Genomic DNA, 11,507 nt, shown 5'->3' with positions numbered 1-11,507 from the left:
AGATAGTTGTAAAAATGTCAAGTAGCTAAGACTACTAGACAACTTGCACGTGCTTACTTGTGTGGCAAACTGTCTTAAATGTTATTCTAAGAAGCATTTAAAATGTTTAAACAGCCTTAAATTTAACTTGCTAATGCCCGCAGGTGTCCTGTTTTAATATGCGAACTGAAATGTAGTTCGCCGCTTGAAAAAGACAAAACTACAGTGGTATTGTTGAAATCACTGGTCTGTGGTGGTTTCTGTCCTGGAACTACAACAATGCAAGACGATGCATATTTTACTGACGGGCAGATTCGGGTGTATTAATTTAGTTCTTGTGCACTCGAATCTGTTGACATATCAAGCAATTGCAGTGACGGTGATGACATCATTTTAAAAGAAATATGCTCGGGAGGAGGCAGTCATGTCAGCATGAGGTGAAGACAGGTTCTGTGGATTATACCAGCACTTGTGCTTTGGAGGACCTGCTACGGACGCGTTTTATGTTGTTTCTGTATCTAGTTTTGGATGTTTATGTCTCATCTCCTGTACAATAATTGTGCTTGCTGCAGCACATGTTGCCTGCCGAGAAATGTAACTTGCACCTGATCTCACTGGCAGTTGGGTTTTTTTTACTGCTGCACTGAGTATCTTTTGAAAATAAGTGTTGAGGTCATGAATTACAGAAGCAATGGCATTTCATTGGGAGGGTAATATAGAGATTCAACACCATGATTTGCCTTTTTTTAATACACAAAATCTAAGCGGCCAGGGTTGAGTAAGAAGTGACCGATCAGCAGTGTCGTAGAAAGGTAAATAACGTAATAAGGAAGTGTAAACGACGTCTCAGCAACGTAACTCTATAACGCTATGACGGACGGATTCGTTGTGGCATGACTGTCTGCTGACGTAATCACAACGTTGGGGTAAGGTTATTCTATTACCTCGTCAAATGTAACGTTTTTAGAACGTAGTTGTAACGTAGCCACAACGTTGTTTTGTGACGTCGCAGCGACGGAGCCCTCGTCTTACGTTTTTACGTAAATATACGTAATTTGATACATAAAGCAGACGTTATGACGTTAGGACGTTATGCGGTGGTAGCCTACAGATAATTTCGCTTTCTGTTCTGGTGAATTGAAATTTAAAGTCTGAAGTCAGAACTTCCGGATAATCTGTCAGGGGCTCTTTACTTTATCTTTAGTTCACGGATTTGTGTCGATGGATAAGAAGGAAGCAACGCGCACCTGCGGCAAATGGTGAGAGTTAACTTTATGTGAGGTTTTTGGAGAAGAACACACCAAATTTACATCAAAAATTTGGTAGTTTAAAGTTGTTTTGGACATTGGCAGGTAATATACTGCATGTAGGACGTAAACCAATATGGGCGTTTTACACATCGGCTGGAGTCACAGTTCGGCATAGCCGTGAGTGAATATGATGTTTGTCAGTATAAGTTGGATATGTTTAATAACAAACACCCCACAAAGTGCCGCAGCAGTAGGATAAAGTACCGCTTGGTGCAGTATGTAACTTAAGACGGTATTTGTAAGAAATTGGAAATCCTATCATTGTACCAGTGAATATAATAATTATAATATTATATGGCGAGGCGGTACGAAATGATGGTGTTGTAATGGAGCTTTTCATAAAATGACTGCAGAAGTACATATTAGGGCTCACTAACTAGGACAGGGCTTAAGTCTCCTTTCACTTTCACACAGCTCTGACAGCCTGTATTCAAAAGCAGGGAGATTTAACACAGTGGGCACATAACTTGACCATAGTTCAATGGACAATGGGAACAAAACAAAAGAAAACTTTTCCAAAGGGTGAAAGAGAAAGGCTTACTAGTGGGACACATCTTGTTGATACATTAGTTTTATCTGAGATTTGAAAGCACCCTCTGACTATCCTCCCTTCAGCAAAAATATAATAAGTATATATATATATATATATATATATATATATATATATATATATATATATATATATATATATATATATAGTTTCAGTTGCTTTCTATACCTTGTTTCAGGACAGTTTTAATAAACTTGACCCTCGCCCTCTGTCTTTTAGCCACAGAGAGGTTGCAGAGACCAACTTTGCTCTGCACGAAACGCACTGCAGCCGCTTCTTATGTCTCTGTCCTGACTGTGATGAAGCAGTTCCCAGAGAGCAGCTAAACCAACACAGAGAGGAACAGCATACCCAGGTACACACACACACACACACACACACACACACACACACACACACACACACACACACACACACACACACACACACATGATGGTGTATTATCTGTAGGTTTACATCTCTGTTTGTCTGCAGGTGAGATGCTCCAAGTGTAGCCAGAAGATGGAGCGTTGTTACCTGATGGATCATGAGGTATGTCCAGTGGTACTGTTGGTGCTGTTTGCATGGACATAAGATCTAGTATAATATTGTACAGAATAGGAAACATCTCTAACGTAACACACATTATTATTTGTTTATTGTTTGTTTTACTTCGTCATTTGAGTGCTTTTTTTGCTTTCGCCCTTTATTACCTTCCGGCCCCCCTCCTCAGCATCACTAGTGGCAAAAAGGACAAACCATTAACCAGTAATATAAGCAAAAACATTCGACTACTGAGAGAGAGAATATAAAGACCCTGATGATGTCACAGTGAGGTCAGTAGGGTTATCTCAGCTTGCACAATTATTTTATGAAATGCCTGCGTTACAAACAGGGGACATGGAGTTTGAAAGATGTTGGTGTCTGCCGGGCAGAGAGGGTGTAATGAAAAACAGATCTTGTTGCATTATGGGGAAAAACAGTTAAGCCACACTAGGGACTAAAAGTTTGATTATACAAATATTCAGTTTTACCCCATAACTTTATTCTTGTCAAGTTGGAAAAGCCTCCAAAAGAGCGACACCTGAAGCGGAATACAGTATGTACCCTGGGACACATATTTATCAGTCTGACTCTGCTCTGTCTCCCAGTCTGATGAGTGTGTGGAGCGTCTGCAGAGCTGTCAGTTCTGCGAGCTGGAGCTGCCTTGGAAGGAGCTGGACAAACACCATCTGGCCTGTGGGAGTCGCACCAACCTCTGCGGGGACTGCGGCCGCTACGTCACCCTCAGGGACCAGCCCGAGCATGACTTGACCTGCTCAGCCACTCACAATGGCTCAGGTCCTCCTCAAACTCCCACCAAACGACCACCAAAGAAGAGTAAGGGGATGTAGACTTCGAGACACAAACCCCAATTAACTTCCCAGAATACTTTTTTTTTTTTAAATTTAACTATTACCATGCCTATTCTCTTAAACTATTAACACATCTGTTTTCTTTTCACAGCAAAAATCCCAGTGAGTTGTGACAGGTGTATGGCATCATTTCCAGCTGAGGATATAAAGAAACATGAGGTATATGTTGTTTGCAAGCATTTCTCTTATATATTATGGGACCAATTCCTGAAGCTAAACATAGGTTATGTGGAGCATGAAAAAAACATGAAAATAATGATCTCACATAAGAATGACTGGGAGTAACATGTCATGCAAATAGTTTGGACTATACATATGATGTGTGGTGTCAACCATAGATGCTAGTAGTCATTTTTGTAAACCTAATTTGTGATAATTTTCTAAAATTGTGTTATATTTTGTGTAGCGCCACAATGTGAAAGGTTTCTACTTGTTCAGGCTATCTGACAGGCTGTTGTCCTACTGTAAGTTAACATCTGACCAATTAAATGGCTATTGCTTTACTTCAATCAGCTACAATTGATGTTTTTATAATAATAATGGATCAACTGACAATGTGAAAATATGTAACTCGCAGTGATGACCCTACAGAGAATTATCACCTGAAGCTGCAGCTCCCCTTTGGCTTTACAGTGAGTTTCAGCTCACTGCTTAGCTGTCGGCCCCCAGCTTTACTGTTCTGGTTCACTCTCACCGCTCTCATAGCGTTGTTTACGGCCACAGCAGCAAAAGCTCTAAACGCCCACTGTACACTACCTGAACAGCAGACAGACACAGTTAGAGACTAGCTGGTGAACACAGTGGAGCATGCAGCAGCTAAAGAGCCAGATATTTCCCTCAGGAGCTGTAGAGACCAAGAACAGAGTGAAAGGGAGAGTGAATATTGGGCCTATATTCATCAGGTGGACACAAACACCACTCCAAATGAATACTAACGGTGCTCCGTGACTGCTGGATGTGTAAAAAAGCAATTATTTGCTAACAAGTTCACCATATCAATTTAAAAGGTGATGTCAATGTTCAAAGTGTTCACAATTTGATTCCACAGCCCCCACGTGGCAAAAAACCTAATTATTACAGGTTTAAAGCAAGACTGTGTTATACAGCAATATTTACATAAAGTTTGCTAACTTTAGCCACCGTAAGCTACTAGTCGCATCATAGTGTATTGAACTGAGCAAGGGTGTGTTTCACTGCTTAGGAATTCAACTTTTAATTTGTAAGGGAAAGAATGTGTTCTTTCTTCTTGTTTTAAGGCAAAATCCACTGTACAGCATTTTGCACCAAGTCGTCATTACAGTAATACCTTTTGTCTGTATCCCCCATACCAGCTGGAGTGTGTTCCAACAACCACGTGGGAAGATGAAGATGAAGCGGCAGAGGCAGACTCTTTCCCCAGGCACGGGGCCACTTCTTGGCTAAGCAGCGCCTATAAGGCAACCGCCCTGTCAGACAGACCCAGCAGTGGTCCCTGGGGTGATGGAGGTGACCCAGACCAGATCAGCATCTGCCCCCACTGTCATCTGGCCCTGCCCCTCGTCACACTACGTCGGCATAAGGTAACATCCCTGCGTCACACGAGATTTGTGTACACATTGTTGAAAAGTTCCTATGGTAAGAGCCCCCCCCCCCCCTCCTCTGTGTTTTTAGGTGAAGTGCCAAATTCACCTTCTCTTGAAATAAAGAGAGAGAACTCCTCAGAATGGCCAAGCTGCTTCAGAGATCTTTGTCATTCGTAAAGGGATGGAAGACAAGCATTTGGGCTGTTGAAATGCAATTTTGTTATTGGCCGACTTTTGATTTATTTTTGTTTAAATGTATTGTTTGTAATGTTCCTTTTGTTAAATACAAATAGTAAACTGTAACGCTAAACGCTCTGTCTAAACCAGTGAATAGAATGTTTTGAGTCAGAAACATATTGAGCAATTTAGTATCAGTTAATAGAGAAATGGATCGGATGATGCTAAAGTGCAATAAAATGCATAAAAGGTTTACATGGCAAAATCTAGTTCATTTATTTCAAATACGTATTAACATACTGCAGAAGCAAATTCCTGTGACAACTGAGTAATTTTCTTGGCCCATATGGAGTCTGGGTGTTAGTATATAGTATAGTTAATGTGTTAGTGTGTTTAGAGTAAGAGGGAAATATCAGATTAAGCTAATCTTACCAACATTATTTAGGCTAATGTTGTGGGCGTTATGTTTTGTAAGATCATTAAGTGAAATATGAACAACATACAAAATAATAAATTCTGCCACAGCTCATTTTTTAAATAAAAAATAATTCAAGGGTTTTGTATATTAGGTAAAATGCAAGCTTTTAATGAGGGTCTCAGACACACTTATAGGACAGTGGAACCATTACTGAGAATTTGTCAGACAGCACAAAAAACGTTATACAACTCTCACACTGAAGACCTTTAGAATAAAGTAAAGAAAGACAATGTGAAACCTTGTTTAGACCATATGAAAGAGAACTAGATTCACACATATATTTCAAAGTGAATTTTATTTAACTGCATTTTGAAAGAAATACTGGGTATTTGTCAACCGCTCAAGTTGCTGGCTGCTCAGACGTTGCTGACTGCTCAGACGTTGCTGACTGCTCAGACGTTGCTGACTGCTCAGACGTTGCTGACTGCTCAGAAGTTGTGTATGATAACGGGCTCCCTGTGCTGGGCGCAGATGACCTCGTCAATGTAGAGGGAGTGGGCCTTGATCTCGATGTTTTCCTGCAGCTCCAGCTGGCAGCGAACCAGAGCCCTCTGCTCCTCCTCTGACTGGGCCACTGCTGCACACAGTCTGAGAGTACAGAGATAAAGAGATGCCACGTGATGACTTGTCCTAAATGGTTATATCGCTAAACAGTACGCCAATATGGGAAGAACGGTGGTCGAAAACAGGAAATCAGTAGTTTTTTTAAATCAGTCACACCTACGCAATCCGTCCGAACCAGCCATTAACAACGAATACCTTGAAAACCTTCATTATGCTTTCTTACACTCATTACATTTTTTGAAATGTTAAAATTGTATTTTGCATCATCATAATGTTTGGATTTTTGCCATTTGTTGTATTTATATTCTAGATATCTTGGTTATAGCCTATGTAAACTATCAGCTGTGTGTCCACACAGGCATCATTAATCTTTCACTGTATCGCTTTTGAAAAATGTTTTGCCTTGTCCCTTCACATCAGAAGCGAATGTGTCCTGGCCTTACTTGGTGATGTGAGCGGTGAGCTGCTGGACCTCTGTGAAGAGCTGGGACTGTGCTGGATCATAGCATTGCTCTTTGGCAGGCCTCTGGCGGCGCAAAGCCAGCCGGGCCTGGGCCAAACTCAGAACATGTTCATTCTCTGTGATGGCCACTCGGAGATCCTCTCTGACCCTTTGCTGGCTGGCAAACTCAGACAGAATCTAGAGGGGATAGAGGTGTCACACCAGGGTCAACCAGTATTTTCAAAATGATATCATGCTATTGCTACTATGACACAACAGTTCTATACATACTAAAATGAAATAATCAATGGCTAAATAGAATACCACTAGAAGTACTTGTTTGTTTGTTTTTGTCAGTATGGTGTAGCAATCCTTTAAACATTGTACAGTCTTTGCACAATTAACATGCTTAAGTCTTTAAACCCACAGTCAGAGCCAATTATTTCTATATCTACCAGTATTGAACCATGAACTGTCCACACTGTCTGTCCACACTCAAATACAGATATGAAGTCAGATACTTTGCAGCGAGATTATGGAACTTTTGAAAGACGAAATAATACATTCTTCCTCGTACATAATAAAATTTGAATTAAGTAGCCACAAAACGCACCTTTGCTTAATTCAATACACTAGTGAACTTTAGAAAGATATTGCTGTGTCACACTTGTGGCCACAGTTTCTCTGCAAAATGTGGGCTTTCTGCAACGGCTTGACCATTTGCAAAAAGTAGTGTTTTAAAAAGCAGAGACTAATTTAAATAGTTTTGGACTGTTAGCCAACTGTTGCATGCTGTGTCACGATACAAGGGACAGTAACATTATATCATGTATATTGATTTATGCAAATGCAACACAACAGCATTTAAAGGTCCAGTGCGTAGGATTTAGTGGCATCTAGCGGTGAAATTGCAGATTGCAACCATTTGAATACCGCTCGCCTCGCCCTCCCCTTCCAAGCGTGTAGGAGAAACTATGGTGGCCGCAAAACTCACGAAATACGCAAACGGCACTATCTAGAGCCAGTGTTTGGTTTGTCCGTTCTGGGCTACTGTAGAAACATGGCGGAACAACATGGCGGAACAACATGGCGACCTCCGTGGAAGGGGACCTGCTTCCTAGGTAGATAAAAACGGCTTATTCTAAGGTAACGAAAACAAAATGATTCTTATTTTCAGATGATTATACACTAATGAAAACTTAGAAATATTATATTCCATTTCTGCCAATAGCTCCTCCTAAATGTTACATACTGGACATTTAAACCATGTGCTATTAAAGCAATATTAGTATCGACTCCAGTATGATCCGATGGGATCCTAAAGTCCATTAGAAAAAAGTCAATCACATTATTACCCATCCTTAATGAAAGGATCATCTCTGGTCAACTAATATCAGAATTTTAATAAAAACTCAATACTTACATGATATATCAAAACAAAGCGACTCTCTCTCACTTTTATTATAACATCTGCCTCACACTGCCTGACTTTCCCTTCCTGTCACTCTCTCTCTCTGCCATATATACACCATACATTCATCTGCCCTACCTCGGCCAGTTGATCCTCCATCTGGCTCTTGGCAGACTTGATCTCCTGGGTGTTCAGCTGAAAGGCTGCTGTGGTGGCCTGGACCTGCTTCTGCATGTCAGTGGCCGTCTGCTCCAGGAGAGACTCCACCAGGGCCCGTAAGGACACAGAGTTGTTCTTCTGCTGCTCCGCTTTGGCTATGTTGATGTCTGAGATGTTCTCCCACTGCTTTGGAGTCACTGCCAAGCTGAGAGAGGGAGAGGTTTCAAAACAGATGAAGAACAAAATGTCTTTTTTTCCAGACTTCCCAGATCTGTGTAGGAGCCTTGAAGAGAACATGACAGACCCCTTCTTGACATACACTGGCAATGATTTCAAATCATCCAAAAATGTTTAATTTCCAAAGGTCTTAAAAACATAGACGTCATATCATTTCCCCGTCTTTATGCAGTAAACAAGAACAAGGTAGTTCACCTTGGCAGAACAGTTTGGGTGTTTTTGGACTTCTGCAGGTTGTTGATGGAATGGGGGGTCATTAAGGCACAGGAGTTGTCAATGCACTGAGCCTCAGATTTCTCCTTCAGATCCTGCTCTAGCTGGTACTTGGCAGATCGGTTCAATCTGGAACACAAAACAACATGTTTCGTCTTGGTTTTACTGGCAACTGTCTCCAGTGATTTGGTTTTCCTTCCAGGTTTCAAGACGCTAAACGTTAGAAAATCCAAAAGGTCTGCATACTTTTGAGATCTGCATTATAGAGTCTATATAATCATACCTAGTCCGTCTCCCTTACCGTATCTGCTCAGTGATCTGCTCTAATACACGCTGCAGAAGGGAAGCCACGCCCTCAAAAACCTCCCTCTCCTTCAGCAGCTCTCTGTCCACATCATCATGCAGCCTCACAGAGGACAGACGTTTCATTCTGCAGGCCAGAGAAGAAAAAGAACATTACTCATCTGCTTATCTTTACTGCTGCTGCACATTTCACATAAATACTCTGATCAACCCTCTTTCTTCCCTGTAAAAACAAAATAGTGTTGTAGGCCTAATTCTGCCTGTGTACAACAGTGCTTTTCAAAGATACCGACTTAATTTGTCTAAATTTAGCTTTCCAGTACGGAGAGGAGGAATGATTACAGCCACCAATAAGTCTCAACACACATATGGTATGTGAGTACTGTATTGAGATAAACTTGAAAAATCCAAACCTACGTTTTTATCCATTTTTTGGGGCAACTTCCTGGTGATAAAGTTGTACATTTTGACTATACAAATAATAAGGACTGCCTGAACGCATCATTAGTTTTGGTCTAAGGTTTAGGTTTAGCCCGACCTTCAGGTCCTCCCATGGACCACCCATCCTTTGAGGGATCCTTCGAGGGATCCAACCCTTAAATTGGTCTGCAGGTTCTGTGAGTTAGCCCTGTAACAGACTGGTGACCTGTCCAGAGTAGAGCCTCCCCCTCACCCAAAGCATCCTGTGTAAGGTTCCAGCCTTCCTGTGATTCTTTTTTCACAGCAAACATTTTGACTTGTGATAGCAATAAAAACAGGTGAACGGTAATGATGACTCTGTTCCATTTCGGTGCACCAGCGGGCCACACCATTATTAATAAATGAGTTACACTTGTGTTTGACAAGTCAAAATGTCTGCATAGAAAATGGATGATGGATGTGCTTTAAACTTATTGAGGGGAAGTGGGGTAGGTATTCTTCCTTCTAAAGTGCTTTATAGTTTAGTTTTTTCATTTTTACGTAAGCTTCATAGTAAGAGAAAGTGGTGTTGAACGTTTAGACTTTATGTATGGAGTTACTGAACACTAACAATAGCTGCCAAATCTAAGACAGGTTAGATGTGAGTAGCAAGGGAAGTTTCAGAGGTAAAGTAACTAAATATAATGCATTGTTCTTCTGATTGTTCAAGATCCTCTCTACTCCATCATTTTCCAGCCTAACCTCTCCTCCACACAGAGAACGGTGACTCTCAGAGGCTCTTTGCATGCCTCCAAGGCTTTCACCACTCTGGCTTTCATCGCTATGAGGTCATCAATCTCCACAATAATCTCCTCCAACTTCAGCTCCAACTCCTTCTTCAGAAACTGGATGTCTCTGACCCGCTGATCTGAGAAGCAGAAGAAAAAAACACAACAGTCCACCTCTGTAGTCTTTGCAAAATCTTCCTTAGTGCTAGCTGATTTTTATTTTCCTACTTACCTAGTCGCTTGTTGTCATCATTTTGCATGCGTTTGCATGCTTTGTCAGTTTCTAATATCAGCCTCAAGCATTCTGCTCTGAAGAGCTCGGAGTGGTTCCGCATAACATCAATATTCACTAGATTGGGTCCACCACCCTGCTGGAGACTGTGGTCCGGGACAGACATTGTTCTCCACTGGTGGTCCGTCACTGGCAGTATAAGCAGGTAGGAAGAACATAAATGAGAAGAACTGTGGCTGCCTCCTGGTGATAGAGAACTGAAAACACTTTCAAACCAGAGGAAAACACAGTGGACACCCACTGATCAGTTATGTAAGAAATGGCAGAAAGAAATAGGAACTCTTAAACACATCCTGTGCAAATGTATGGTTGAATGGAAAAGGTCTTGGCAACATTGACAAATGGCTGGCTTAGTATGCCTGAAACACTAGGGTCAATCTTTTGTTAGGAGATTTAAGTCTTCTAACAAATTTGTATTAAAAGAAGACTGTACCATCTGAAAAGCCCAGCAATCTCCAGGTAACGTTATCGAATAGTGGATTGAATTCATGTTACAAGTAGTGTCATTTCAAACAGACAATATGTCATTTAATGTAGTGTAAATATTGAAGATGCTCAGATCGAGTTAACAGTTACGGTCATATTTGGGGATTTTGATTTTAAGGGATGTTTTTGCTTTGTTTTGTTTCCTATTTTATTTGAACTGCGATGGATGTTATGTTGGCTAGTTATGTATAATATCCAAGATTGTTACCGTAATGAGTTTTTCTTCGTAAATTAAAGTTTAAATTTCAAAAACCCACGGGCCCTGCAGTCCTTCAAAGACGACTACATTCCTGTGTAATATCATGTTGATAGCTAGCTTTACCGTTAACACCACCAAAGAGACTAGCAAGCGCCTAAGTAGCTGTTAGCCAATTGTGTTGGTTTGAAACCGACAGAGACGTGTTGTTTCTCACTGGCGTTATAAAGTTACCCAAAAAGATACATTACAGCAAAAAACAAGTATTGTCTTTGACCATACCTTGTTCCGTGCGGTTGAAAAACACCCAAATGTAAGAGTTTTGACGCCTTCCGCCTCTCGCTCGAGGTAAAATGTAACAAAACAAATGGTTACTATAGCAACGAATGACACGCCATAGCGGATACGGTCAGCGTTTCTGGAGTCAATCAATTACATTTGACTGTTTTGATGATATTAAATTTAAAGTCATTGGCTAGCAGCTGCTATTGATTCACCTTGAGCAGGATGGAAAAGATCGAGTGTTATCGTTGGACACGAAAAAGCTGCCAGCAATTCTACTCCTAA

At 41.0% G+C, this 11,507-nt stretch overlaps 2 protein-coding genes across 4 annotated transcripts; one reads left to right on the top strand and one right to left on the bottom strand.

Moving 5' to 3' along the window:
* The first annotated feature begins 298 nt into the window (after window positions 1-298).
* Window positions 299-5,227, top strand: xaf1 (XIAP associated factor 1). Of its 2 annotated transcripts, none has more exons than XM_044201907.1 (7): window positions 299-416; window positions 2,059-2,194; window positions 2,314-2,370; window positions 2,970-3,198; window positions 3,325-3,392; window positions 4,565-4,792; window positions 4,884-5,227. In XM_044201907.1, the coding sequence occupies exons 1-7, from the start codon at window positions 412-414 to the stop codon at window positions 4,914-4,916; spliced, it is 756 nt and encodes a 251-aa protein (XP_044057842.1). In that variant the 5' UTR covers window positions 299-411; the 3' UTR covers window positions 4,917-5,227. The 2 variants fall into 2 exon arrangements, with proteins under 2 accessions (XP_044057842.1, XP_044057841.1); XM_044201906.1 differs by lacking the exon at window positions 299-416 and adding an exon at window positions 1,037-1,238.
* A 499-nt stretch (window positions 5,228-5,726) lies between these two features.
* tekt1 (tektin 1) lies at window positions 5,727-11,376 on the bottom strand. 2 transcript variants are annotated; one of them, XM_044201904.1, is made up of 9 exons: window positions 11,223-11,376; window positions 10,199-10,387; window positions 9,941-10,106; window positions 8,778-8,906; window positions 8,459-8,605; window positions 8,006-8,231; window positions 6,458-6,654; window positions 5,875-6,038; window positions 5,727-5,802 (listed from the first exon to the last, which is right to left on the bottom strand). In XM_044201904.1, exons 2-8 carry the CDS (start codon window positions 10,362-10,364, stop codon window positions 5,879-5,881), a joined length of 1,191 nt encoding a protein of 396 aa, XP_044057839.1. In that variant the 5' UTR covers window positions 10,365-10,387; window positions 11,223-11,376; the 3' UTR covers window positions 5,727-5,802; window positions 5,875-5,878. The 2 variants fall into 2 exon arrangements, with proteins under 2 accessions (XP_044057839.1, XP_044057838.1); XM_044201903.1 differs by having other exon boundaries at window positions 5,727-6,038.
* Between the last annotated feature and the right edge of the window lie 131 nt (window positions 11,377-11,507).

This window comes from Siniperca chuatsi, linkage group LG7 (genome assembly GCF_020085105.1).
Source record: "Siniperca chuatsi isolate FFG_IHB_CAS linkage group LG7, ASM2008510v1, whole genome shotgun sequence".
NCBI classification, from domain to species: domain Eukaryota; kingdom Metazoa; phylum Chordata; class Actinopteri; order Centrarchiformes; family Sinipercidae; genus Siniperca; species Siniperca chuatsi.
This window is presented reverse-complemented; position numbering and strand designations above follow the sequence as displayed.